Source organism: Urtica dioica, chromosome 3, assembly GCF_054948205.1.
Source record: "Urtica dioica subsp. dioica isolate 48M chromosome 3, U.dioica_male_clone48M_v1_H2, whole genome shotgun sequence".
Taxonomy (NCBI): domain Eukaryota; kingdom Viridiplantae; phylum Streptophyta; class Magnoliopsida; order Rosales; family Urticaceae; genus Urtica; species Urtica dioica.
Genome location: NC_142758.1, coordinates 48,130,466 through 48,158,386, shown reverse-complemented (window position 1 = coordinate 48,158,386; position 27,921 = coordinate 48,130,466). Strand labels below are relative to the sequence as shown.

The 27,921-nt window shown below is 36.5% G+C and overlaps 4 protein-coding genes and 1 long non-coding RNA gene across 6 annotated transcripts; 3 read left to right on the top strand and 2 right to left on the bottom strand.

Annotated features, from left to right (window-relative positions):
* The first annotated feature begins 9,931 nt into the window (after positions 1 to 9,931).
* On the top strand, positions 9,932 to 11,383 carry LOC149403335 (putative F-box protein At1g44080). The gene is made up of 2 exons (XM_089608677.1): positions 9,932 to 9,956; positions 10,188 to 11,383. Exons 1-2 carry the CDS (start codon positions 9,932 to 9,934, stop codon positions 11,381 to 11,383), a joined length of 1,221 nt encoding a protein of 406 aa, XP_089464803.1.
* A 1,600-nt stretch (positions 11,384 to 12,983) lies between these two features.
* Positions 12,984 to 14,246, bottom strand: LOC149403334 (protein argonaute 16-like). 2 transcript variants are annotated; one of them, XM_089610006.1, is made up of 6 exons: positions 14,151 to 14,246; positions 13,934 to 14,042; positions 13,772 to 13,863; positions 13,503 to 13,674; positions 13,314 to 13,430; positions 12,984 to 13,227 (listed from the first exon to the last, which is right to left on the bottom strand). In XM_089610006.1, the coding sequence occupies exons 2-6, from the start codon at positions 14,015 to 14,017 to the stop codon at positions 13,111 to 13,113; spliced, it is 582 nt and encodes a 193-aa protein (XP_089466132.1). In that variant the 5' UTR covers positions 14,018 to 14,042; positions 14,151 to 14,246; the 3' UTR covers positions 12,984 to 13,110. The 2 variants fall into 2 exon arrangements, with proteins under 2 accessions (XP_089466132.1, XP_089466131.1); XM_089610005.1 differs by having other exon boundaries at positions 13,934 to 14,031; positions 14,151 to 14,189.
* A 2,061-nt stretch (positions 14,247 to 16,307) lies between these two features.
* LOC149403333 (uncharacterized) lies at positions 16,308 to 16,878 on the top strand. The gene is made up of 2 exons (XR_016295969.1): positions 16,308 to 16,519; positions 16,612 to 16,878. It is a non-coding gene; the product is annotated as an uncharacterized LOC149403333 (long non-coding RNA).
* Positions 16,879 to 17,502: 624 nt separating this feature from the next.
* Positions 17,503 to 20,262, bottom strand: LOC149403332 (uncharacterized). The gene is made up of 6 exons (XM_089608676.1): positions 20,221 to 20,262; positions 19,466 to 19,993; positions 18,268 to 18,775; positions 18,131 to 18,192; positions 17,616 to 17,753; positions 17,503 to 17,529 (listed from the first exon to the last, which is right to left on the bottom strand). Exons 1-6 carry the CDS (start codon positions 20,260 to 20,262, stop codon positions 17,503 to 17,505), a joined length of 1,305 nt encoding a protein of 434 aa, XP_089464802.1.
* A 3,624-nt stretch (positions 20,263 to 23,886) lies between these two features.
* Positions 23,887 to 26,942, top strand: LOC149403331 (putative nucleoredoxin 1). The gene is made up of 4 exons (XM_089608728.1): positions 23,887 to 24,119; positions 24,207 to 24,704; positions 25,145 to 25,618; positions 26,178 to 26,942. The coding sequence occupies exons 1-4, from the start codon at positions 24,030 to 24,032 to the stop codon at positions 26,574 to 26,576; spliced, it is 1,461 nt and encodes a 486-aa protein (XP_089464854.1). The 5' UTR covers positions 23,887 to 24,029; the 3' UTR covers positions 26,577 to 26,942.
* Positions 26,943 to 27,921: the final 979 nt, after the last annotated feature.

The following is a 27,921-nucleotide window of genomic DNA, read 5'->3' as shown; positions in this document are numbered from 1 at the left end:
AACATCGGAACATGGGAAATCAAATATCGGAAAAAGTGTGTACAAATCTCGAACGGGCCGAAATGGATATCGAAAGCTTGATCAAGAAAAGGTTAGATTCATTTTTTTCTTTTAGTTATTTCAAATGTTGCAATTATTTTTTAATTTATTATATAATTACTTCTTACTAGCATGACGAAACGGGGGAATGGCCTACGAAAGAGGAACTTTGGATTGACTCGCGAATGAAAGACGTAGATAACTACAAGGATGAGAAAGACAAATTGATGGGAGAAAAAATCGTAAGTTCTTTACCTTTGTTATAACAATTAACCTTGTAATTTTATTTTCAAATTATTTTATTTTCAAATAATTTTATGTGTAGAAAACGTTATCACAACAAGCATCGCAAGGGACATGGTTGCCGGAATCGGGAAAGAGTGTTTTGCAAGAAGCTTTGGGAACGTCGCGAGTTTGCGGTCAATCCAAACACACGTCGCGTTTTAAGTACTTTGTTCCTCCAACGCCCAACGAAGAAGTAATGAAGATGCGTCGGGAAATGAGCGAGTTAAAGTCTTTGGTGATGAAGGCATTCGGTGGAAATGGTAGCATTAATGTCGAGTCGCCTAGTGTCGAGCAAGTGAAAGAGAATCTCAACGCGAAGGTTGTTGATGATAAAGAGATGGCAAATGTTGAAGAACACGTCAATGAAGCGGTCTCTTTAGGTATGTTTAATTTTTTTTTTTATCTATTTATTAAAGATAAATGTTTTGGTATTAAGTTATTGATAAAATTCTTGATTCGCTTAGAACACGACGATGTTGATGATCGTCCGAAGATCGATCCTATCATTGTTGATGATCGTCCGAAGATCGATCCTATCATTGTTGATGATCGTCCGAAGATCGATCCTATTGTTGTGGAAAAACCCAATAGTGTTCGTGCTAGTTGCTCTTTGAATCCAACCACGCCGGTGACACCGAGTTTGGATGAAAGCGTCGAGTGTCTTCTTTTCATTGATGACACCGAGTGCGGAGGCACAATTCATGTTGCAAATGGGCGAGCGTACATGAATGGAGGCGTAGTTCATTTCTCACCTTTGGAGGAAGGAAATTTACGCGTGGCCGTTTTGGGGGTTTTGATTAAAAAAGCAAAATTGCCAATTCCCACCGAAGAAGCTCAAACCGTTGAAGATGCTATAGGCGGGTTTGTCTCGTGGCCGAAGAGACTCATGGAAATGGACTCGGGAATAGAGAGTCGCGGTCCGGTTGTCAAACAACTCTCAAAGCTCGGTTTTGAGAGTGAAGCTAGCATCGATGATACTAAGAAGATTCCGTACAAGGTGATTAATCCCAAGTATCGATTGCTCGCTCAACATGCCAACAAAGTAATGTTACCGGAAGGGGATGTGATTATGGTCAATGTTAGTCCAAGTCTCGCGGCTATTCCGATTCCGGTGTCATTTGAAGACATTTCCGATTTTTTGCAATACTTGGAAATTGGCGCGGGGAGCATAACGGTTTATATGGAGTAAGAGTTTTCTTTATATGCGTTTTTTAATATCAATATTCAATATTTAGTGTTTTGATCAACTAAATATTTGTTTGTCATAGCTATCTACGCTCGAGGCTAGAAAAGGCGAAGAAGACTCGAAATTTTTGTTTTATAAATCCGAGCTTAAGTTCGTATATCGAAAATGACGACGAGGAGGCTTATTTGTCAAAACGAGTCAAGGACGTTGGAAACGTGGTACGAGATTGCAAATTTGGTGAATTAGTTTTGATGCCATATAACAAAGGTGCGCATTGGATGCTCGTTGTCCTCGACCTTTAGAGAAATAGCGCTATGTTCTTTGACCCGTTGAGAAATAAAATCCCAACCGATTTAAATCGATTGATAAAAAGGTAATATTTTGATTTCTTAAATAATTTTTATTATAAACCGTTCTAGATGTTTTTTCTCTTATAATCTCCGTGTTATATAGGGTTCTTGTTGATTTCAAGCTCGAGCATCAAAACGCCAATAGTAACGGGCAATCAACGTACATCAAGGCTTGGGACGCTCCGAGACAAACGGGAAACATGGAATGCGGGTATTTTGTCATTTCTTATATGCGTGATATAGTCGTAGGAGGTGTAGGAAAATTAGAAAATAAGAAATCCTATACGAAAGAGGATTTAGAGAGAGTTAGAGAAGAATGGGTAACTTATGTACAAACATTTATTAACTGTGATGATTAGCTAGTTTTTTTGAAGATGTATATATTAGATTTTGAATGTTTTGAAGATGAGGATATTTGAAGATGAATGTATATATTAGATATTTTTTGTATTGAAGATTATTTTCAGGTGCTAGTATCGTGTAAAAAACAGATTCTGGATTGAAAATAAATGATTCTCGCCGCGGCGAACTTTTTTTCTCGCCGCGGCAAGTAATTCGAGCCGCGGCGGGAAATATTATTCGCCGCGGCGAGACAAGATACCGAGAGCAGGGAAATTAGAAATCTTAGTCTCGCCGCGGCGAGATTTTTTCTTCGCCGCGGCGAGTTTTAAAAAAAAAATTCATCACATTCCTACAACGCATAATAATCCGTTGTAGAATAATCTCGCCGCGGCTAAGATTTGACGTCGCCGCGGCGAATTTCTCGCCGCGGCGAAGTGTAATATTCGCCGCGGCGAGATGATTCTACAGCGGATTATTATGCGTTGTAGAATGTTCTCGCCACGGCATGGAACGTACCTCGCCGCGGCAAATAACTCGCCGCGGCGACGTATATTTCTCGCCGCGGCGACGTGCTTCTACAACGGATTGAATATCCGTTGTAGAATATGTCGCCGCGGCGCGAAATATACTTCGCCGCGGTGAGATGTTTGAAAATGTTTAAAAATTACACAATGGATTCAAACCGTTGTAGAAGCTTCTACAACGCTTAAGAATCTGTTGTAGAAGCTTAGTTTCTACAACGGATCATTAAGCGTTGTAGAAAGCTGTTGGATTCTACAACGGATTTTTAAGCGTTGTAGAAGCTTCTACAACGCAGGATTCTACAACGCTTAAGAAGCGTTGTAGAATCATTCTACAACTGTTTTTAAGCGTTGTAGAATCCTATTTTTGTAGTAGTGATGGCTCCTCAGTCTTGGACTCGCGCTCCCGGTAGCAACATTCCTCTAAATATTCCCAAACCTTCCGAAGGGCGATCTTATGGAACTGTTCTTTTCAATATGGTTGGTAACAGTTTCTTACTTCTCAATTATTTTAAATAAATTGAGACATAGTAAAAGATATAGAAAACTATGTTCCTTTCATCCCTATAATCTTACATTGATAATCAAGCCATTATAAGAATTTTAGAAACTCATTCAATGGAAACTCAGACTATCAAAGGCTCTTCAGTGAGAAGAAAATCAAGCAACGCCATTTATTTCAGTGCATATTCATGATTGACTGTTCGGAAAGAAAACAAAAGCAATGGCCAAAGAATTCCCGAACCAGATTTATACTAAACTCGTATTTTAATGCCTTGTTTTGGTATTTGGGCTCATCTTCAAGGTAAGAGATAGTAATAACATTAGGAGTAGATAGGATAGACTCTTAATATTTTCTTTTCCTTCTATATTTCAGTTGATTATATGTATTTTTTGGAATGAAATTATATATACATATATGTTGACTAACCTCTTATTATTTTATTTTGTCGTGGACACAAAGATTAATTGAATTCGACTTCCATGTTGAATAGAAATATTTTTACCGAAAATAAACTTTTATTGACTTTGTTTAAAAGATGTTTCTTAAAAGGAAAAAAGATCTCGTCTAACTACGTGGATTCACCAATTTACTTCATGCAACTATGAATCGAAAGTATCAGTATGATTTTCAAGAGAATCTATTTTATCAATAGTCGTGCATGTTCAGAGTCATTTTTCCTCTTCCTGGATCTTTTCCATCATCAACACGTGTGGTCAGGAAAGCTGTCTGGGGTGAGAGGTTGATTTCCTCCTCGACACATTGATGTGGACTTTCATCTGGTGGAGTATATACCCACTCTTGAACCTAAACGTCTTTCCGTTGCATTGAGGGAAAGGGCATTGGAACCCCTCCACGGCCAATACTGCGACGGGTGGTACGCCACCCTCTTCATTTTCATCGCCACCGTTACCGCCGTTCTCCTCTCCGACAGCGGCCCCGCCCTCTCCGGCAACAGCCCTGTTAGGATTGACTTCGTCACTTCGTCCAAACGTCGTTGGATTTAGTTCGTCACTTCGCCGTTTACTTCGTCAAACCCTTCTCTCTAGAAAACAAACAAAAAAACAAAATAAAAGAAGGGACACAAAAGATTCATAGTGGTTCACTTTCAATAAGAAAGCTACATCCACTTTGCCGCTGCAAAACTATAAACCTAAATGGGGAGTTGTTTACAAGTACAAGTATTTCTTGTATTTTTAAGGTACAAAGAATACAACACATAACATCTTTTATATATACAAAGGAATTGTACAAAGTTACTCTCTCTAAACGATGTGGGACTTTTTCAAATTCCTCAAATTAGGCTCCACCACTAACGATCTCCCACTTGGAGACTAATCTCATCACGCATCTCCATCCTGCAGCGGCGACTCAACTAATCAGACGAGGAGTCCAACTGAGGTCGAGCACAACCTCAGTTTTTCGAGCATGCATTGAAAGGATCAATGATAAAAATCGCATAGCCTAAAAATCACAATTTCGTACCGTGATTGGCCTTTGTTGCGATATTCGGAATTAGGGTTTTCGAGCAAGAAATTTCAGTGAAAAGCAGAGAGAGAGAGAGAGAGAGAGAGAGAGAGAGAGAGAGAGAGAAAGAGAGAGAAAGAAAGAGCGTAGTGCGAGAACTTATAGCAAAATGAGGAAGAGAACTTGGAGGGAAAGGAATTCTCTCTGCAAGCGAATAAAAGGACAATATTACTATGTTTTTGGTTGTTGCGTAATTTTCATAAATGTAAAACGGGCAGAGAGAGTGTGTGTATTTGTTTACCCTTTCGACGGAATCAACGATTCTGAGTCGAGAAGCACCGGTGGTATCGTGGTCCGCGAAGCAGATCAGTATTTCAAGCGAAATATGGATCATCACAGAGGGTAGCTTGGTCATTTCACAAATCAGTGATGTCCTGCGTAGAATTCTGTTTACCCATTTTGGTTTTGGACGTGCTACAGTGCTATGCTAAGAGCCTAAGAGGTCTGCTGATTTTTCTTTTTTGGAATATTAATGAGAAAGTTTTTCTTATCTTTTTACAAAAAATAATACTAATGAATAATGATTTAAACTTTCGCTAAATCTTGAAAATTTGTCTTAACCTGTTGAAATTAAGAAGGGCGTTTTATTTATCAACCACTTTCTAAATCGGTAATTTGAAATTTTTGTGTAACTATTTTGCTTTTGCATATTAATGTATATAAACATTTTTTTATTAAATTAAATTCTATAATTGTAACAAGCGCTGAATTTTTTCATCAATTATATATTTTTTTCTATAGTTTTTTTTTGTCGATTATATATTTGTAAATGAAAAATAACAATTTAAACATTGGCTGTTACTACGGGTGGCAATTCAGGTTACGTGTCGTGTTCGTGTCGTGTCTTATTCATTTTCATGTATTTTTTTACAGACCCAAACACGAAGCAACTAGAAGCCATTGAAATTGTAGACGAAGCAAAAAGGAACTAAACAAAATGACAATTTAAACATTGGCTGTTACTACGGGTGACAATTCAGGTTACGTGTCGTGTTCATGTCGTGTCTTATTCATTTTCATGTATTTTTTTACAGACCCAAACACGAAGCAACTAGAAGCCATTGAAATTGTAGACGAAGCAAAAAGGAACTAAACAAAAGAGAATAGAATTGATTACCAGAAGCAGTGAATCCTGTTCAGTGATTTCCGCTTCCGATCCTGAGCGATAACCTGAGGAAGAGAAAGATAACTATCGGATCAACGCGAGACCGATTTATCCTGAAGAAGAAGTAGAAGAACAAAGAACTACAATCTTCACTTTTTCTCACCATTGTTTCGCTGAGAGAAAAGCGAGAGTATTTTGAGAGGATTCAAAAACGCGAATGAAGTTTAGCGGGAATGGAATATCCAATCATATTTGTGAAGCAAGCAAGCACGCAACGAGATGCGTGATGTTGAGAGGTCCCTAAAATATCAAAATATTAACCACGAGGTCCCTAAAATAAATAATAATAATAATAATAATAATAATACAATATCCATTGTTGACCATTTTATCAAGTTTTTTTTTTAATTGTTGGTATTGGAAGCTAAAATTATAATACATTATGTAATTGATACAATTTGGTTTCAAAATATTAACCTCGAGTTCCCTAAAGTAAATAATAATAATAATGATAACCTCAATTGTTGACCATTTTATCAAGTTTTTTTTGTTAAATTATTTTGTTAAGTGTTCTCATAGAGAGGAACAAAACAATACAAATGGTAGTGCAACGCGACATTTTTTGTTATTATATTTATCACAAACATATTGCCTAATGTGTGGAAACAGAGTCATTTTTCCTCTTCCTGGATCTTTTCCATCATCAACACGTGTGGTCAGGAAAGCTATCTGGGGTGAGAGGTTGATTTCCTCCTCGACACATTGCTGTGGACTTTCATCCGGTAGAGTATATACCCACTCTTGAACCCAAACGTCTTTCCGTTGCATTGAGGGAAAGGGCATTGGAACCCCTCCACGGCCATACTGCGACGGGTGGTACGCCACCCTCTTCATTTTCATCGCCACCGTTACCGCCGTTCTCCTCTCCGGCAACAGCGCTGTTAGGATTGACTTCGTCACTTCGTCCAAACGTCGTTGGATTTAGTTTGTCACTTCGCCGTTTACTTAGTCAAACCATTCTCTCCAGAAAACAAACAAATAACAAAATAAAAGAAGGGACACAAAAGATTCATAGTGGTTCACTTTCAATGAGAAAGCTACATCCACTTTGCCGCTGCAAAACTATAAACCTGAATGGGGAGTTGTTTACAAGTACAAGTGTTTCTTGTATTTTTAAGGTACAAAGAATACAACACATAACATCCTTTATATATACAAAGGAATTGTACAAAGTTACTCTCTCTAAACGATGTGGGACTTTTTCAAATTCCTCAAATTAGGCTCCACCACTAACAATCTCCCACTTGGAGACTAATCTCATCACGCATCTCCATCCTGCAGCCGCGACTCAACTAATCAGACGAGGAGTCCAACTGAGGTCGAGCACAACCTCAGTTTTTCGAGCATGCATTGACAGGATCAATGAGAAAAATCGCATAGCCTAAAAATCACAATTTCGTACCGTGATTGGCCTTTGTTGCGATATTCGGAATTAGGGTTTTTGAGCAAGAAATTTCAGTGAAAAGCAGAGAGAGAGAGAGAAAGAAGTAGCGTAGTGCGAGAGCTTATAGCAAAATGAGGAAGAGAACTTGGAGGGAAAGGAATTCTCTCTGCAAGCAAATAAAAGGACAATATTACTCTGTTTTTGGTTGTTGCGTAATTTTCATACATGTAAAACGGGAAGAGAGGGTGTGTGTATTTGTTTACCCTTTCGACGGAATCAACGATTCTGAGTCGAAAAGCACTGGTGGTATCGTGGTCCGCGAAGCAGATCAGTATTTCAAGCGAAATATGGATCATCACAGAGGGTAGCTTGGTCATTTCACAAATCAGTGATGTCCTGCGTAGAATTCTGTTTACCCATTTTGGTTTTGGACGTGCTACAGTGCTATGCTAAGAGCCTAAGAGGTCTGCTGATTTTTCTTTTTTGGAATATTAATGAGAAAGTTTTTCTTATCTTTTTACAAAAAATAATACTAATGAATAATGATTTAAACTTTCGCTAAATCTTGAAAATTTGTCTTAACCTGTTGAAATTAAGAAGGGCGTTTTATTTATCAACCACTTTCTAAATCGATAATTTGAAATTTTTGTGTAACTATTTTGCTTTTGCATATTAATGTATATAAACATTTTTTTTATTAAATTAAATTCTATAATTGTAACAAGCGCTGAATTTTTTCATCAATTATATATTCTTTTCTATAGTTTTTTTTTTGTCATAAATTACTTAAATGGATACGAATTTTGAAATACAAAGAAATTCTTCTCAGTGAATTTTGAAAATAATAACTACCAATTATATGGATACGAAAATAAGAAAACAAATCAATGCCACGTAATTATTCATTTGCTAAAAAAAGGAAACGAATTAAGCCTACAGATTTTGTTTAAATTTGGATAGGCACGAAATAAAAATTCTAGTTTTAAATAAATTCGGAAATTTAAACAGGAAGGATACAATTGGAAAGTGAAAAAAATTCTAATAGGTCCACGTCATACTAGTGAATATTTATCTAATATTTACAAAACGTTGGCTATTTCGCAATACCAACCGTTTAAGTGGGCTATTTTGCTAATTAATTGAAAAAAATATCAAATTTTTTTTATCAACCCACGAAGAAACACCAACAAACCCCTAATTTTTTAAAAATATACCTAACCAAAACCCTAGATTTCCACATTTTTAGGATTCGAGACTAATTCGAATTACCTCTTCATCAATCGTCAGCACTTTTTCGCTCCATATCGCCTTTGTCGAGATTTTTAGCACTTGAAGAGTTTTTGGGGTTCGTTTTATTTTTTCCATTGATTTAGGCAAGTGAGTTTGAGAAGGTTCAAAATGTGGCATTTAATTTCCTTTATCGTTGAGATGTAAGTCAAACTGATTTATTTTGGCATTTAATTTTCTTTATTATATTTATGTGGCAATATTCTTATCGTTCCACGTGATTCCTTTCAAACTTCTTATTTTATATTCAAAATCGTTTTTTATTAAATGGAGGGTATTATAGTATGTTAGCTTGATTAATGTGGGTTTATGACTATTATGCAAAATTAATATTGTAAATCTGTTTCCGGATGAGTTATTTTTTTTTAAGGCAGCTTCACTGCAGTGGGGAATGAACTCACGACCTCCACACAGGAGGTGGTGTGGAATTACCACTAGGCTATCCTAGGTACCACGTTTCCGGATGAGTTATAAATCTGTTACCTTTATAAAATTAAGGGAAAATATCTAGAGTACTCCTCGTGTTTAATCGAAATGCGAGATTTATCCCCTCTATTTTTAGAAATATCAGACATATCCCTTCAGTTTAATATAAATGACATATACATCCCCTAAAAAAATGTTATATTACAAATATCACCCTTTTCGTTTATTTTTTACAAAAAAATAATTTGAACTCCTCAAAATACCCTTAATAGAATAAATATTTATTTACTATTTTAATAAAAAAAATCAAAATCTCTCTTTATAAAAAAAAACCTTAACTTTTTATAAAGAAATTTTTTTAATTTAATTTTTTTGTATATAGAATAGAAGATAAAAAATTATTTCATTAAGGGTATTTAGGGGATTTCAAATTATTTTTTTGTAAAAAATAAACGAAAATGATGATATTTGTAATATAACATTTTTTAGGGGATGTATATGTCATTTATATTAAACTGGAGGGATATGTCTGATATCTCTAAAAATAGAGGGGATAAATCTCGCATTTCGATTAAACACAAGGGATACTCGTGATATTTTCCCTAAAATTAATATTGTATATATATCTCGCCTTGGCTATTTATTATCTTCGTTGAGATTTTAAAGTAGGATTAGGAGTTTAAATATTTCATTCGCGTTTGTATAGGATTTATATGATTTCCCTTTTTTTTCTTCTCTTTTTCTTTGTTCGGAGGAAGCATTCCGATTCGTTCCATATAAATATAACACTTGTTTCCTTATACATTCTTCATAACAAAAACGAGGTGCTGAGATTTCCATATAAATATAACACTTCGAGGTCTGTGGCTATCACAAGTTTATTTCTCTGGAGAGAGAGAGAGAGAGAGAGTTGGAACATGGAACATATCAACGACCCTCAGGGTATGCTTTTTTTTTTTTTTTGACCTTTCTCGTTAATTCTTATTATAATCATACGGTGTTGTTTAAGTAATAACCCTCAAAATACCATTCTGAGCCTTTTTTTCAATTTTGTATGAATAGCATATACAAAATTGTATCGTTCTGAGCTATTATCTTACTTTGGCATGATGAATTGTTTCTTTTCTTTCAATTTTATTTGATAAACAGCATCGACTTGTATTTGTGTTGTAGGTTGGGATATATTTCCAAAACACATATTAGATGCGATCTTGGAGAAATTGGGATCAGTGAAAGATAGTTTACAATTTGGGATCGTTTGCCCTAGGTGGCACTCAGTTTTCAAGCACATTAAAATTAAACAGAGGCAAATTCCGATGCTTCTCGTTCCCGATGACGAAGACGAGCATTCTTGGAGCATATACAACACCATAGACAACAAATTCTTGGCCACGAAGCTATCGGTGCCGTACGAAGATTGGCATAGCGGCTCTTCTCAAGGATGGCTACTCGTTATGTACGAAGATCTGTCTGTAACATTGTACAAACCTCTCTCCATGAATAAGGGACGGGATGATAATAATCCTCACATTGTTCATCTCCCACACATGTACGGGATTTATCGCGACTCAAAAGCTCACCATGCGCAAGAGGATCATTCGGACATTTATAGAGGGAGTCATGTGCTCAAAGTATTGATCACATCGGATCCACTTGAAAGTCCGGACGATTGTTGCGTCTTCGTGATCATACGATATGTAGGGATTGTATACATTAGACCCGCGAAAGACTCGACGTGGAGAGTGCTCAAGAGACTGGTCGAGAGTAGTTTTCCATGTCCGGTAGAAATGGCTTGTTACGAGGGTCGACTCTACTTCACAGGTTACGACGGTGCCGTGTTTTCTCTGGATATTTCGGACCCGAGCAAGCCGTTCTTGGAGCCGTTTTCCCCGAAGCCTCCTCCGCGGCTGTGGGCGAGCAATTGTTGGCTAAAGAGATATCTAGTCGAGTCGAATTGCGGGAGTCTTTGGCAGGTAGCGAGGGGTACTATGTTTTCTGAGGATCATTGTTCTCGCGTGACAACATGGTTCAGAATATTGAGAATGGATTTCGAGACGAGGACATGGATTCCGTTGAAAAGCATTGGAAATACAGCCATTTTTGTGGGCGACGATTCATCCATTTGCGTTGATGCTAGGGAGGTCATTGGGTGTTTGCCAAACTGTATATATTTTAGCTATGACTTGGAACGGTTTCGATATAAGGAAGATGGACGCTGTGGTGACTTTGGTATCTATCATGTCGACACCAAAACGTTCAAGTTTCACTTTGGCCTCAGCGGAAACATTGTTTCGAAGATGAATTATCGACGACCACCGATCTGGGTAATGCCCACTTATGACACATATGATAGTCGTATCAGATTATGAAATCCTTATTTATTGATTTTTTTTTTTTTGATCGAATATTTATTGATTTGATTAGTCATTCATTCTCCTGTATTTTTTTTTTTTTTTGCAAGCGTTCTATAGCCCTTTATAAATATTTAAATATATCAGGAATTTTATGTGTGATTTAATTACTTCGTAAAAAGCTTAAAAAAAACCTGTTATTTCTTCGGTGGCATAGTTTGTTTGGCAAAACAATTTTGTGTTTAAGATGTTCGACTGAAGCTACAAGAAGATGTTCTAGACCTGTGCTACTTGTTCTACGTTGTTCTCTCCAGCGACCAAAAACTGGAAACTTCTGGTTTCTTAGTCTAAAATATATTGGGTATATATTATCGTATATTTGGTTTTCAATTTTGAGAGATACGCGAGAGATTTGAGACTTGACCTAGTATAAAACTCCTTCTGAGTGAATTAGGTCGTCTCTTGATTTTTTGCTAGGTAAATTCACGCAACCTTATTCCTCTAGCTAGTCTCTCTACACCGGATATTTTCATCGACAAGTAGCTATTGGTTCTTACAAGTTTCTTTATCATTCCGTGGTCGGACTTGGCAAGTGCATGTTTCTGCATTGTCGCGGCTGATAATCTTCGGGAGAATATTGAATTAAACATAAAGAGTGAGTATGAGGAGAGCTCATATCTACATCCATTGAAGAGGTCAAAGACGACAGTGATTGCAAAATGGAGTTTTGTCAAACATAATATTCTTATTCTTCTGACGATTGATTATAGTGGATTGTTTGCACCCGGACGTATCAGTCCTCCTGAGTAGGTTGTTTATACCGAACATGGTTACCAATCCTTGTTTGTCCTTATTGTTTTCTGCTTGATTGTTTTGTTTGTTTATCATCTTGATTAAAACTGTTAAAATTAATCAATTTTTCAACAAGTTGGTCGTCCACACGCTAGGTGAACATTTAATCAGGTGAAGTGATTTCAAAACCTTAACGCCAACTTATGACCATTTAAATGATTTTGGATCAAAATCATTAATTGTATTTTATTTCATACTTCTGAGTAGTCATTTTGTACAATTACGTTTTTTTTTCTATTCCCTCGCTTTTCACATGTGAAATACCTATATTCATTAAATCAAAATGGATATTTAAAATATTAAACAAACAAACTCGAAATTGTTTTTTTTTTTTGTTTTTATCTAATCTCCCATTTTAAATTACTTAACTAATTTATATGATAAAAATAAAAATTATCAAAAATACCAAATTTACTGACATTCATAAACTTATTGAAAGACATGTCAATAAATATTCAAAGAAAAATAATTGATTCTTTGTAAATTTATTGACATCCAAAAAGTTCATTAATCTCTTAAAGCAAAAGAGCTTATTCCCATCAGAAGGTACGCTTAACTGAATTTTTTTTTTTGTCCATTAGAAAAATAGCCAATTTAAACGTAACCAACGTTTGGTGAATTTTAGGTAAATAATCATTTTCATGAATTTATAAAAAAAAAAAAAAAAAAAAAGTAGATAAGAATATTTCCTATAAGATTCATCAATCAAATCTTAAAGCGATGCTGTGAATTTGGCCAGTTCAAAGCTATATGGCTACCGAATGCACGTATATCATACAAGAAAACATGCAATATACTTACAGTAAAACACAAATACATATAAGATCAGATTTTCCAACTCCTAGACCAGATTATATAAACAAAATAAGTACAGAATCCTTGCATTTTATGTTTTATGTTACCTTTGGGGGATCTAGGATACGGTCTTCAAGTTTAATGAATCGTTTCTCGATGGAGATACCACAGGAACCCAGCAACGGGTCAATATCATATCGGTGGTTGCGAATTGCCTGAAATTACAGGTCGGGACAGAAAAGTTAGAACAAAACTTGGAGAAGATAAAATATGCATTAAGGTGGCGGCAAATAAAGCTTACATCAGTGAGGATCTTTGTTTTATCCTGAGGCCTTAGCCACGATTTTTCAACCAATGCCGTCCTCTCGATTGAGGATAATGCTTTCGTGTAGCGTTGAAGTGAAACATGGGTGCAAAGCTAAAACACCATATCAAAACTCGAATGCAGAGAGAGAATTTGAAAAACTAAATCTAATAGAAATTGGTGTACCTCAATTGGCAGATAATCGGGCTTTTTAGGCCTGCCAACAATAAGACATGGCATATATGCGGACTCGCCAAGTTCTATATTACGGTGTCTGGTGAAGTACTCGTAAACGGCTACATCTTTGGTCTGCCCGTCATTTTCAACATCACCCCCGTTTTTCACCTTCAAAGGAAAACTGTGGAGAGATATACGATCAATTTCAGCAGAATCCCAGATGGAACATTAGAACAAATGAGCAACAGAAAGAACATATTCACAAGATAAGTACATACAATAGCTTGTCGCACGGGAGTTCACTCAAGCCTATGATTTTCAATTCCATACTCTGATGTGATGTCTTAATCCTCTTTAGCATCCTCTTTGCCTGCAAATCACTGCAGTGTTGAGACCCCGAAAGAAACAAGGATCTACATAGACAATATCCAAATACTAACCTTCACCCAATCAATATAACGGTTCTCACGCACACCCTGATCGGCTCTCAGAAAGTCGGTTACTGGTCCAGGTTGCAGAATCATAGTCGTCGAAACACCTGGATAGAGTCTGTACGTGTTAATTATGAATACAAATCAAAACACGACATAGAACGATAGTAAACTTATTATTGCATGTGAACAAGGCTACAATGAATCACAGCACAAGAACGATTACCCATATTAAGAGAAAGGCCATCTTGAGTAGTGCGGAAACTGGCATATATGAGCAACAGAAAGAACATATTCACAAGATAAGTACATACAATAGCTTGTTGCACGGGAGTTCACTCAAGCCTATGATTTTGAATTCCATGCTCTGTGTACTTCTAGTCATTACTGTGTACTTTGGCCTCAGTGGCATCTCCATCTTCACATCGTTGGGAATCACTGCACGCGGTGGAGGCAAAGCCAGGTTTTCCTCGGACTCCACAATTGCCTCGTCGACTAATCCCATGTTTTTTAGCCAACCTGTAACAAAATACTTATAAGCGACGATATGTTCAAGGTAATAAGGTAATCAAAGGATCTTTGAATTTATATGGTGAAAACATTGAAGTCGTTACAGAATCGAAACCATAAAGTAGAAAACAGAAAGTAATAACATAAGACATCTATATGCAAAAATGCCAGGCAATTGATAACTACACATAATAAATAAACGTTAGAATGAGCTGCTAATCAAGCTAATTGTTATGGTTTCTTATTCACTTAATATTACTCTTTATAACAACATCATAATACTCGATATTTTGAAAACTCAATGGATACACATTAACAAACGTCAGAATGAACTGCTAATTAAGTTAACTTTTACAGTTTCCTCTTTCACTAAATAATGTCAAACTCATAGAGATTTGGGAAAAAGATGAATGAAGAGCATCAGATTTAGTCTAATTTCTCGTGAGTACAGTAAATCATTGCTTGAATCGAAACCAAAAAGAACAAACATAAAGCAAGAATATCTACATGAAAGGAAATTTATAAACAAAAATAAACTATCGAGAGGCTTGTTTTAGAATAACTCAGTAGCTAATGACATGAGACTAAAATTCTAAGTTTCCGAATACACTCTCTGAGCCTCGATTACCAATCCGGTATCAAACGAAAACTTAAAAGATTTAAAGAAAAAAAAACTAGAAAAAAAAAACCCTCAGAAACTCGAACATGCATTGAAAGGATCAATGAGAAAAATCGCATAGCCTAAAAATCACAATTTCGTACCGTGATTGGCCTTTGTTGCGATATTCGGAATTAGGGTTTTTCGAGCAAGAAATTTCAGTGAAAAGCAGAGAGAGAGAGTAGTGCGAGAGCTTATACCAAAATGAGGAAGAGAGCTTGGAGGGAAAGGAATTCTCTCTGCAAGCGAATAAAAGGACAATATTACTCTGTTTTCGGTTGTTGCGTAATTTTCATAAATGTAAAACGGGAAGAGAGAGTGTGTGTATTTGTACCCTTTCGACGGAATCAACGATTCTGAGTGGAGAAGCACTGGTGGTATCGTGGTCCGCGAAGCAGATTAGTATTTCAAACGAAATACGGCTCATCACAGAGGGTAGCTTGGTCATTTCACAAATCAGTGATGTCTTGCGTAGAATTCAATTTACCCATTTCACAAATCAGTGATGTCCTGCGTATAATTCAGTTTACCCATTTCACAAATCAGTGATGTCCTGCGTAGAATTCAGTTTACCCATTTCACAAATCAGTGATGTCCTGTGTAGAAATCCTATGCTAAGAGCCTAAGAGGTCTACTGATTTTTCTTTTTTGGAATATTAATGAGAAAGTTTTTCTTATCTTTTACAAAAAATAATACTAATGAATAATGATTTAAACTTTCGCTAAATCTTGAAAATTTGTCTTAACCTGTTGAAATTAAGAAGGGCGTTTTATTTATCAACCACTTTCTAAATCGGTAATTTGAAATTTCTGTCTAACTATTTTGCTTTTGCATATTAATGTATATAAATATTTTTATTAAATTAAATTCTATAATTGTAACAAGAGCTGAATTTTTTCATCAATTATATATTTTTTTCTATAGTTTTTTTTTTTTGATAAATTACTTAAATGCCCCCTGGACTCTTGACCACTTAACAAACTCATCCCTACTTTTTTTTTTCTCGCATCAGTGGTCTTAAACTTTGAATTTCTTAACAATTCAGTCCTTCCATTTATTTTTTTGAACGGCTGATTTGGAAAATTATTAAAATGCCATTTTTAACACATTATTAATTGATATTTAAATGCTATATAAATTACCTTAACCTAATAAACTTGCCTCCGACTCTCTCTTCCAAATCGAGACTGTGTGCCCTAAAAACCCTAAAAAACTCGCATGGTTATCTCTTCTTCGAAGTCGAGCAAGATTAGAGGAGATGAGCCTCGGTTATCGCCGACGAAGTCAAACTTCTGACAGCAACAACGAAGTGAGCTCGTCCCCAGAAAATCGTCGACTGTGTCGATGTGGAGTCGCGAGCGTGGAGCGTATGGCTTGGACTGACGATCACCCAGGTCGAAGGTTTCTTGGTTGTCGTAATTTTAAGGTAAGGAAAGAGAAATCTGGTTCTGTGCATTTGTATAAGGTTTTTGTGTCGATGTTGGGTTTTTTTCATTCACAATTCTTTTTTTATTTCAGAACTCCAAAGACAGAGGCTGCGGGCATTTTGATTGGTTGGATCCGCCAATGTGTACGAGGTCGATGCAGGTAATCCCAGGTTTGCTGAGGAGGTTACACGCAATGGAAGCTGAAAAACAGAGGACACAGATTGAAGAAGAACTTGGTGAAATTGATATGGAGTTGAACGTACCTGTCTCTGTTGAAATTATTGGGAAAATTACAAATGAATAAAAAAAAATGAAGATCATGTTGATTATATGTATGGTATTGTTATTTGTAATAGTTTGCAAGTAATTTATAGTGTGCAATTGTTTTGTGTAACATATGCTGTTTTGTAATAGTTGAACGTACCTGTCTCTATTAAATGTGAACATATGTTGTTTATGTGTAAGAATGAGGTGTGAAAATATGTTGTTTATGCGTAAGTTCTGAAATGTTACATGGTAAACAAATGAGTGCATACTTGTTGAGAACATTCAACTTTCAGAGGTGCTCATGTTTCACAATTAGACAGGTGAAAGTAAAATGAGAAATTTCTGATTCTGAATCTGAACTTGACAATAGCAATCAAACAACCCAGTTCACTTAATTTGCATCAGATTTTGGAAGGCAATGGTCAATAATAAATGAAAAAAAAAAATTGGTAAATGAAGTCAAAAGAAAACCCATAATCCATTCATAACTTAATATTGTACCAAAAGAGGACCATAATACATGCATAATTTAGAATGAGTTTGACATTACATGGCATCACTAACAGTGATTAGCTACATAATCTGTCCCAAAAATTGTTACCAAAACCAGCCTATTACCAACATGGTCCTTTCACAATGTTCCACAAAAACAACCTAGACAATTCACTTGTTAAATAAACCCCTAGGTTGAAGTCCTGATTGGCACCTTCTCGGACTACTCGCGGCCATGAGTCTCGGACTCCTTTACAACACAAAATTCAGAATACTTTAGACTACTGTAAGGTATACAAAAAAGCTTGAAATTGAGTTATGAGTAACAATTTTTACCCGTGGTTGCTGACTTGCTGGATTGGACTGACTTGCTGGTTGCTGACTTCGTTCACGAGTGGCTTGGTGACGACGTGGTTGACTTCCTATTTGAGGAGTTGACTGTTTCTTTTTGCGCGAAGTTGCCCTTTCTTTGCGCTGATTATAGACACATGTATTTAGTTAAAAGTTAACAAGATCTCTAATTACAGTAAATAAATTATGAGCCCAAGAAATTAAAAACTAACCATTTCTGCTTGCTTCCTTCTAAAACAAGTCTTGATGTTGTGTCCCTCTTCGCCACATTTTGAACATTTTGTAATAACAAATCTTCTTGACATCCTGGTTGCTCCCGGTCGAATAACTTCGTCGTGTTCGACTCTTCTAACTTTTTTGGGCCTTCCAGGCTCTGCTCTGTCTGATGGCATTTCCATTGGTTGAAGTCCGGTCTTGGGCCATTGTTTAATCGGGTTCAGTGGGTTTATTTTGTGTTTGTAAGTAGCAACATACACATGCTTGTACTACCACTCACTGACATATTGAACAGGGTCTTCTTGCCTTTGCCAGATGCAGTTTATAGCATGCGAACACGGAATACCTGACACAATTGTATTGTTAGAGAGACATAAAGTATTGTTTGTTAGCTATGTACATTACAAAGAGTTGTTAATACCTGAAAGGTTCCATCGTTTGCAAGAACAAGTCTTGTCACTGAGATTAACCGCGTACATCGACCCGTACATGTTAGTCACCTGGTAATCTGAATCACCGGCCCACTTTGCAATGTTTTCAGCGCTCTTCAGTTTGTTCTTCTCAAGAATTTCTGAGATCCTTGGCCCTATATCACCATGCCATCTATCCACTGCAAGTCTTTGTTTTGTGAATCGTTGCAAGATGTACATTCTTATCCTTTCTAGCATAGACAATATAGGCTTTTGTCTAGCTAGCAGAATAGCTCGTGTTCCATTGAAACATTCACACAGATTATTGAGGAGGATGTCACACTTGATAGCAGTTCGGAAGTTGCATCTAGCCCAGTGTTGAGGCTCCTTCTCCATTAACCACTCATACGCCTTCTCGTCCTCGGCTTTTATGAAGTCCATGTTAGTCTGAAAACCATGAGTTGAGTATGCTTGAGCAGCTGCCATCATTGTCACCTTCATAAACTGTCTTTTGAAGACCTGTATGAACTCATAATGAAAGAGTGAAAGAGAGAAATATAGTATAAAAATATTGGTTTAAGTTTTAGTAAACCTCACTAGCAGGCAAGTTGTATGCATTATTCTTCATGGAATATGGACCCAGATGGATACTGTATCAACGAAAATAAATAAAGTGACTCTAATTTCTACTACCCATTTCAGATCACAAAACTGTCTTATGTAATGATCACATTGACATTCTGGAATTAGATGTTCATCACTGATTACTATTCTCTATGTATTTTATCTCTTGCTTCACTACTCATTTATTATTCCACATTAGTTGTTTCTGTAAATCTACTCAACATTCTATCAGTCAACACGTACTTAGCAAATTCAAAGTTAACATGTTGGACAACAATCTAACCAAGGCTATTTCTTCTATCACCACCTTTAAACCAAGCGTGACTTCTATTTTTCAACTTGCTACTAAAATCTAAAATTTCCATTTGGACGCTTAGTCTCTTTTTCCATTTTAATCCCACTATTAGGCAGGTTGTATGCATTATTCTTCATGGAATATTATTTCCATATATATATATATATATATATATATATATATATATATATATATATATTTAATTTTAGACAAAGAAAAAAGTCATGTAATTACTAGTTTATATTAAAATGATTAAATTGCAGATCTTTTTACCATCACAGATTTTTTACCTTTGTAAAGTTGCTTTGAAGATGTCTTGCGCAATGCCTATGCTCAGCCGGCTCTGATCCTTCGTCCCAAAGTCCGTTCAAAGCTTCTTTAAGGCCTTTTTGTTTGTCCGTGATAAACGTCCAATGCAATCCATTCCTAATACTGATATCCTCTCTCAGAATATTCAAAAACCATGACCACGATGCTTTTCCCTTGGACTCAACCACAGCAAAGGCAACCGGGAACATGCTGTTATTTGCGTCTATACCAATTGCACTAAGTAGCTGCCCCGTGTGATGTCCCTTAATATGACACCCATATAGACCTATGAGCGGCCTACACGATCGGAAACCTTCCTTACACCCGGCATAGCAAATGTACATTCGCTTGAAGATTGGTTTGCCTTCCGAATCATGATCGCACTCAAACTCAACCGTCGATCCAGGATTTGTTCGCTTTATTTCAGCTCCATAACTCCACAAAGCACTGTATTGTTCCTTATAGGACCCTTCTATGACTTTCTCAGCAAACTTCCTTGCCCTATACGCCTTCATATACGAACAGTCCAAAATATAGTTGTTTTGGACTTTATTCATGAACTGTGGTGCCGACCAGGAATCACTGTCTTTAAAATACTGTATATATTTGTTCGCCAGCCACTTGGAAGTAGCAAACTTATTCTTGTTCGTCCTCGCACATGTGTGCTCCGGCTGATATGTCTTGATCACAAATGAGTTTGTCTTTCCAAGGTACGATGCATAGCAAACCCACTTACATTTCGAATCCTTACAGTCGGCTCGAACCCTGGTTGAGTCATTTTTCTTAAAGAAAATTTATTTCCCAGCAGCTATGGCATATTCTCTCACTGCTTCTCTAAAAACCTTTGGACTGGGAAATACTAAACCCAACTTCAGAGTTGGATTTCTCATATCTATCTCAACATTGAATTCCCGAAATGTTGGCAACTTCTTTTTCGGATTCTGGCCCTTTGTCGATGTACCGGCTCTCTTTTTTGTCACTTCTTCTGTCTCACTTGAAGATGAGCTATGCCTACCACCAATGTCGCATTCATCGCCATACTCACTACCAGATTCCAGTAAGCCTTCTTCGTCACTAACTACGGCCTTTCCTTTCTTCTGAAGCTTCCTCAAACCAACGTCTACGATATCACCATCGACGTGAACATCATCCTCACTCAGCTCATACCCGCTATCTTGTATTGCATCTGTTTCATCTTCAACAGCAAATCTCTCATCTTCTTCATCATATATTGCTTCATCTTCTTCATCAGCGTCGTCGCCGTCTTCTTCATCAACTATTGCTTCATCTTCTTCAGCAGTTGTTTCGTCTACCGCATCTGGGTTGTCTTCTTCTTCTTCTTCTTCTTGAACTGCAGGTGCTTCAACATCTTGCTCTTCTACCGCATCTGGGTCATCTTCTTTTTCTTCTTCTTGAACTGCAGGTGCTTCATCTTCAACTGTACATGTTTGACATTCATAACTAATTTCCAGTGGTGGTGCACTAGGAAAAACTGGAGCATTCATAATAATTAAGTAGGAGAAGAATAAACAACGTATCTCTAAGATTTTATGATTCACATCTATATACACACACAATCATCATTACCTATATTTGAAGGGAACTATACACTATTATACAAAAAAAAAAAAACATTCAACACAATAGAGCTGGAGAAAAAATGGACATTGATCAACAACTTATCAACCTAAATTACCTAATCTCCATAGCTCCTCAGTCTTGAACTCGCGCTCCCGGTAGCAACATTCCTCTAAATATTCCCAAACCTTCCGACGGGCGATCTTATGGAACTGTTCTTTTCAATATGGTTGGTAACAGTTTCTTACTTCTCAATTATTTTAAATAAATTGAGACATAGTAAAAGATATAGAAAACTATGTTCCTTTCATCCCTATAATCTTACATTGATAATCAAGCCATTATAAGAATTTTAGAAACTCATTCAATGGAAACTCAGACTCTCAAAGGCTCTTCAGTGGGAAGAAAATCAAGTAACGCCATTTATTTCAGTGCATATTCATATGATTGAGTGTTCGGAAAGAAAACAAAAGCAATGGCCAAAGAATTCCCGAACCAGATTCATACTAAACTCGTATTTTAATGCCTTGTTTTGGTATTTGGGCTCATCTTCACGGTAAGAGATAGTAATAACATTAGGAGTAGCATAGGATTGACTCTTAATATTTTCTTTTCCTTCTATATTTCAGTTGATTATATGTATTTTTTGGAATGAAATTATATATACATATATGTTGACTAACCTCTTATTATTTTATTTTGTCGTGGACACAAAGATTAATTGAATTCGACTTCCATGTTGAATCGAAATATTTTTACCGAAAATAAACTTTTATTGACTTTGTTTAAAAGATGTTTCTTAAAAGGAAAAAGATCTCGTCTAGCTACATGGTTTCACCAATTTACTTCATGCAACTATATATCGAAAGTATCAATATGATTTTCAAGAGAATCTATTTTATCAATTGTCATGAGTGTTCAGAGTCATTTTTCCTCTTCCTGGATCTTTTCCATCATCAACATGTGTGGTCAGGAAAACTGTCTGGGGTGAGGGGTTTATCGCACCCTGGACAGACTGAATTCCTCTTGGACTCGTTTCTGTGGTGATCCAAACGGTGGAGTATATAGCCCCTCCTGAACCTAAACGTCTTTCCGTTGCATTGAGGGAAAGGGTGTTAGGATTGACTTATAGCCGCTGCAAAACTATAAACCCAATTGGGGAGTTGTTTATAAGTACAAGTGTTTACTGTTTTTAAGGTACAAAGAATACAACACATAGTATCCTTTATATATGCTAAGGAATTGTACAAAGTTACTTTCCCTAAACGATGTGGGACTTTTTCCAATTCCTCAAATTAGGCTCCACCACTAACAAAGGGCATTGGAACCCCTCCACGGCCAATACTGCGACGGGTGGTACGCCACCCTCTTCATTTTCATCGCCGCCGTTACCGCCGTTCTCCTCTCCGGCAGCGGCCCCGCCCTCTCCGGCAGCAGCCCTGTTAGGATTGACCTCGTCACTTCGTCCAAACGTCGTTGGATTTAGTTCGTCACTTCGCCCAAACAATTGTTGGGTTTACTTCGTCAAACCATTCTCTCCAGAAAACAAACAAAAAACAAAATAAAAGAAGGGACACAAAAGATTCATAGTGGTTCACTTTCAATGAGAAAGCTACATCCACTTTGCCGCTGCAAAGCTATAAACCCAAATGGGGAGTTGTTTACAAGTACAAGTGTTTCTTGTATTTTTAAGGTACAAAGAATACAACACATAGCATCCTTTATATATACTAAGGAATTGTACAAAGTTACTCTCCCTAAACGATGTAGGACTTTTTCCAATTCCTCAAATTAGGCTCCACCACTAACAATCTCTCACTTGGAGACTAGTCTCATCACGCGTCTCCATCCTGCATCGGCGACTCAACTCATCAGACGAGGAGTCCAACTGAGGTCGAGCACAACCTTAGTTTTTCGAGCATGCGTTGAAAGGATCAATGAGAAAAATCGCATAGCCTAAAAATCACAATTTCGTACCATGATTGGCCTTTGTGACAGACAGTTAATCAGGTTAACTGTGACCGTTAATCAGATTAAATGTGACAGTTAGTCCGATTAATTGTCGAACGAAAAACCCTAGGATCTGAAATCGCACCTCCACCGCCGCGTGCGCCAGCCCCGCCTCTGCCACCCTCGAGTTCGACATGCGATTTAACCTGGAATTTGGCGACCCGAGTGACAGCCACGTCAGAATCAACCTTGGAATCACCGGTGAGGAGAACCGGTGCGAGCTTCTCCGGAAGGGACACGATGCGGTAGCGATCGAGTCCGAAGCTCTTTCTTCGTCGTCGGCGACGGCGAGTCTCCGGCGAAGATCCGGTGGATCGGAGAGGAAGATTGTAGTGTGGTGTTTGGGTGTTTAAGTGTGGGAGAGAATGATATTTTTGGGACTTTAATCAATGTTGGTTATCTTTTAAAATAAATTGATAGTTTGACTACTATTTTAATCTCCCATCTTAATAGAGGCTAGATACTAATAAATCTAAAAAAAAAAAAAATCATATAATAGGCGTGCACACTTGACCATTACAATTTCAACTTGTAAATATATATATATATATATATATATATATATATATATATATATATATATATATATTAAAATCGAATAACGATGGTTCATTTAACCTTTTCTTTGCCTGCCTTTTTTTTTGGGAAGTGAATTGCGTACCTGTTTTATCAAAACGTCTCTCCGAATGACAATAGGCCAGACAAAACATATTATTAATTATTAGACTAATATAGCTCCTAACTTATTCTTTCCTTTGTCAAAAGGGCAAAATAATATTGAGCCGTGAATGATGATGATGATACACATATACAAGTACGGATTATTTAGTATAAGCCATTAATATCTCTCTCTATAGTCTATACATAATCAGTCATAATCGACTAAATACGATCTTCAAAGAAGAAACAACTCGAAGAGACTCGTTGAAGATAGTGACTTGCTGGCTAAGCAACGGCATGGCTAACGGTATCAACGTGACTCACAATCTCAAACAAATCCTATCGTCGCAAGAGAGAGACTTCCTCGTCCGCAACAATGGTGAGAAGGTACACAAAATAAATACGTTTGACATAAAAAAAAAGAAAAAAAAAAGACACTTGATATTATAAATCGCTCTCTTCTTCTTAATTAAGGTCAATATCAGCAATTTGAGTGGAAAGATTGTTGGGTTGTATTTTTCCGGGTCGTGGTGCGGTCCGTGTAGACGGTTCACTCCGACCCTAGTCGAGCTCTACCGAGAAGTGATGACGTCATCGTCGAAGATAGGCCAAGAAGGGTTTGAGATCGTTTTCGTGTCGTCCGACAGAAACGACGCGTCGTTTTCCGGATACTTCTCGGGGATGCCTTGGCTCGCCGTGCCTTTCTCCGACTCGAACACGAGGAAGTGTTTGACCGAGTTGTTCGAGATTCGGGGAATTCCGAGCCTCGTGATTCTCGACGCGGACGGGAAGGTTTCGACGAGCCACGGGACGAGATTCGTGAGGGAATACGGGGTCGGTGGATATCCGTTTAGCCTCGAGAAAATCGAGGCCTTGGTTGAGGAAGAAAAAGAGGCTAAGATGAACCAATCCTTGAGGTCTATCTTGGTCTATGGTGATCTAGACTATTTGATTTCAAATGATGGAAATAAGGTTCTTTTTTTTTTTTTTCCTTAATATGAATTTTTTTATGAGCTTTGGATTGATAAGGTTAAGATTCTTACATATCTTATGGTTAATTTGAAAAAAAAAATGAAAAAAACAACAACAACAACTTGGAGTTTTTGAAGTTAGACTTAATATTAATTATGATTTTTTTTTTAATTAAAGCGACATTCAGGTTTTAAGTTTGTAAAAATAATCATTATAAAATGACTAAAATGTCTCCAGATTCAATAATTTAATTATATTTTATGTAATGAATTAGTTTAATACAGAAAATGTAAGTTGAATAATAATAATTCGTAACTTTTTTTTACATAAGATAATTCATATATTTTTCAAGGGAGTTTTAACAAAAACTTAGCTCCTAGTTGGTCATGCTAAAAGTGTACTTTTTTTACATGAAATCTTTGGCTTTTTTTTTCCTATAGATTCCTGTCTCCGAGCTCGAAGGAAAAATAATCGGCCTTTATTTTTCAATGAACTCTCGTAGTTTGTGCACCGAATTCACTCAAACCCTCACAAAAGTATACAATGAACTCAAGGAGAAGGGACATGAATTTGAGGTCGTCTTGATATCCCTAGACCATCAAGACGAGGATACATTTAAACTAGGACTCGAAGCCATGCCGTGGCTTTTTTTTCCGTACAAGGACAAGAGGTGTCAAAAGCTCGTGCGTTACTTCGGCCTCAAGACGCTCCCGACGCTGGTCGCGATAGGTCAAGATGGGAAAACTCTGAACCTCAATGTCGTTGAGCTTGTTGAAGACCATGGCATCGAAGCTTACCCTTTTACACCGTCTAAGGTTCTAGAGATTGAGAAGGCGAAACAAGAAGCACAAACGTTAGAGTCGCTTTTGGTCTCCGGCGACAAAGATTTCGTCATTGCAAAAGATGGTTCCAAGGTACAATTTCTACTCTCTTTTATTTTTTTAGCTATGTGAAACTTAAACATGAGCTCTTTCTAAAAATCCTTAATTGAATAACTTCTCTTTAACTTTAAGAAACTATTGCTATTAGGATATAATTGTAAATAAAATACCCTAAGCCGCCAAATCTAAAAACTGGAGAAGTGTGGCTATTTTGAAAATGATGTCTATAGTACTAAAATTAAGCGATGTCTTAATCATCTCTATTTGAGCTACTTTGTTTTTTTAAATAACTTTTATAAGTTCCTACTTTTTTTTTAATTCTTTTTTGTCGCCGGCTAGATTTTATTTATTTAAGTGCAAACTCTTGAATTATGGCGGTCCATTTTATGATGGTTCCATTATCGAAGAATCATATTCCACCTCAATTGAATTAACTTAATAATTGATTGAATAAGAATAATACTTGCCTAACTAAATAAAAATCGGCCGGTCAACCTCGTCATATTTTCTTCCTAATGACCTATTTTCACGTATGCAATAAGTCACCATGCACGTTCACAATTTTTTTTAATTTTTATTGATTAATTAATAGGTGCCGATATCGGATCTAGTAGGGAAGAACATTATCCTCTACTTCTCGGCCCATTGGTGCCCACTGTGCCACGCGTTCTTACCCAAGCTAATCAAAGCGTACCACGATATCAAATCAAAAGATGACACGTCGTTCGAGGTGATCTTTGTCTCGAACGACCGTGACAAGTCGTCGTTTGACAAGTTTTTCAAGAGCATGCCTTGGCTAGCCTTACCCTTCGGCGACCCGAGAAAAATGCTTCTGGATCGGAGGTTCAAGATTCCCGGAATTCCTTCGGCCGTTGCCATTGGGCCAAATGGACGGACAGTCAACATGGAGGCCCGTCGGGCCATAACGACCCACGGGGCAAAGGCTTATCCCTTCTCGCAAGAGCACTTGAAGAGTTTAGAGAAGGCATAAATAAATGCTAGTAATTACAAATTTTCGTACCGAAATATATGTGTGAATAATCGTTGTTGAATTTTATTTTTTTTATTTTTTATTTTTTTTTTGTGCTCGTTTTCTACTCTATGTAAAATATGCTATGATTACATCATATTGAAAAATAAACTTTCGTAAAGTCAAGTGAAGGTCATGGACTTTAAATCATTTAAAAACTTATAATACGCTATTGTTTTGTTTTTTATTTTACTTTGTGTTAATACGCTTTTGTTTTTGTTTTTATTTTGCTTTGTGTTAAGGGGTAATTTGGTTTCTATTTTTCTATTCTTTGGCTTTGTAGTTAATTGTATAAATGTATTAAACTATGAACGGTCCACCAATAAAATTAGCCCAACTAGTCTTCTGCTGCTTTGCAGTCTAATGAATACGATAATTTTTAATTTTTAAGAAACATTTTTTTAAATCATAAAAATTCATTACAAGAGGCCACTAACGCAGACTTTGATAGTCTCAATTTATAGACTTAATCTCAAGTCAAATCCTTATAGACAACAACAAAATTATAGACAAATACGGATGCAAGTTGAAAAAATGAAATAAGGGTTCTACTTCATGCGAAGAAGAAGCTACAAATAAGTTGAAAAAAGTCACAAAAAGACCACCACAAAATCTGACGAATATCTCGAATCACTTAAGCAATAGCCTAAGGCCCCAATTTTTTTTGTGAAAAAAAGGCAAAAAAAAAAAAAAGAGCCTCAAATTTTAAGAAAAAATACTTTAAATTTTTAGAAAAATAAACTACTATATCTAATTTATCTTTAATATATGTTTAAAAAGTCCTAATTGTTTTACTCTTGTTAAGGTCACATAATAGTTTGGGCCGGCCTGACTGTAACCGTTGTAGTCGCGACACCAATGCTCAGCTATACCCGAACCATTTGAATCCATCGACCTCCAAAATCTTCGACCACTAGCCACTCAAGTCAAATTCTTACTTTGGATTTGTTTGGACTCTGATAAATAAGTCGAGAAGAAAATGAAAATCCATTTGTTTTCGGCATATTGTTTGTATTGAAGAAATTTGAGGGAAGATATAACTATACGTGAAATTATATTTTCATATTGCGGAAAACAAAACAAATTTATTTAAACTCGTACATGTGATACCTTGAAACACGACGTGTTTCGCTTTTACTCTTTTCGTTTTGTTTTATTTTTTATATATAATAATTTTTTCCTTCTCTTCTCTCAAATTTTTTTCTCCATTAATTTTGAGTTTTTCTCACTTTTTATTTCAAATTTTCACAATCCGAATTCCCAACATAAACATAATCTCGAAAACACATAATCCCAATGAAACTAT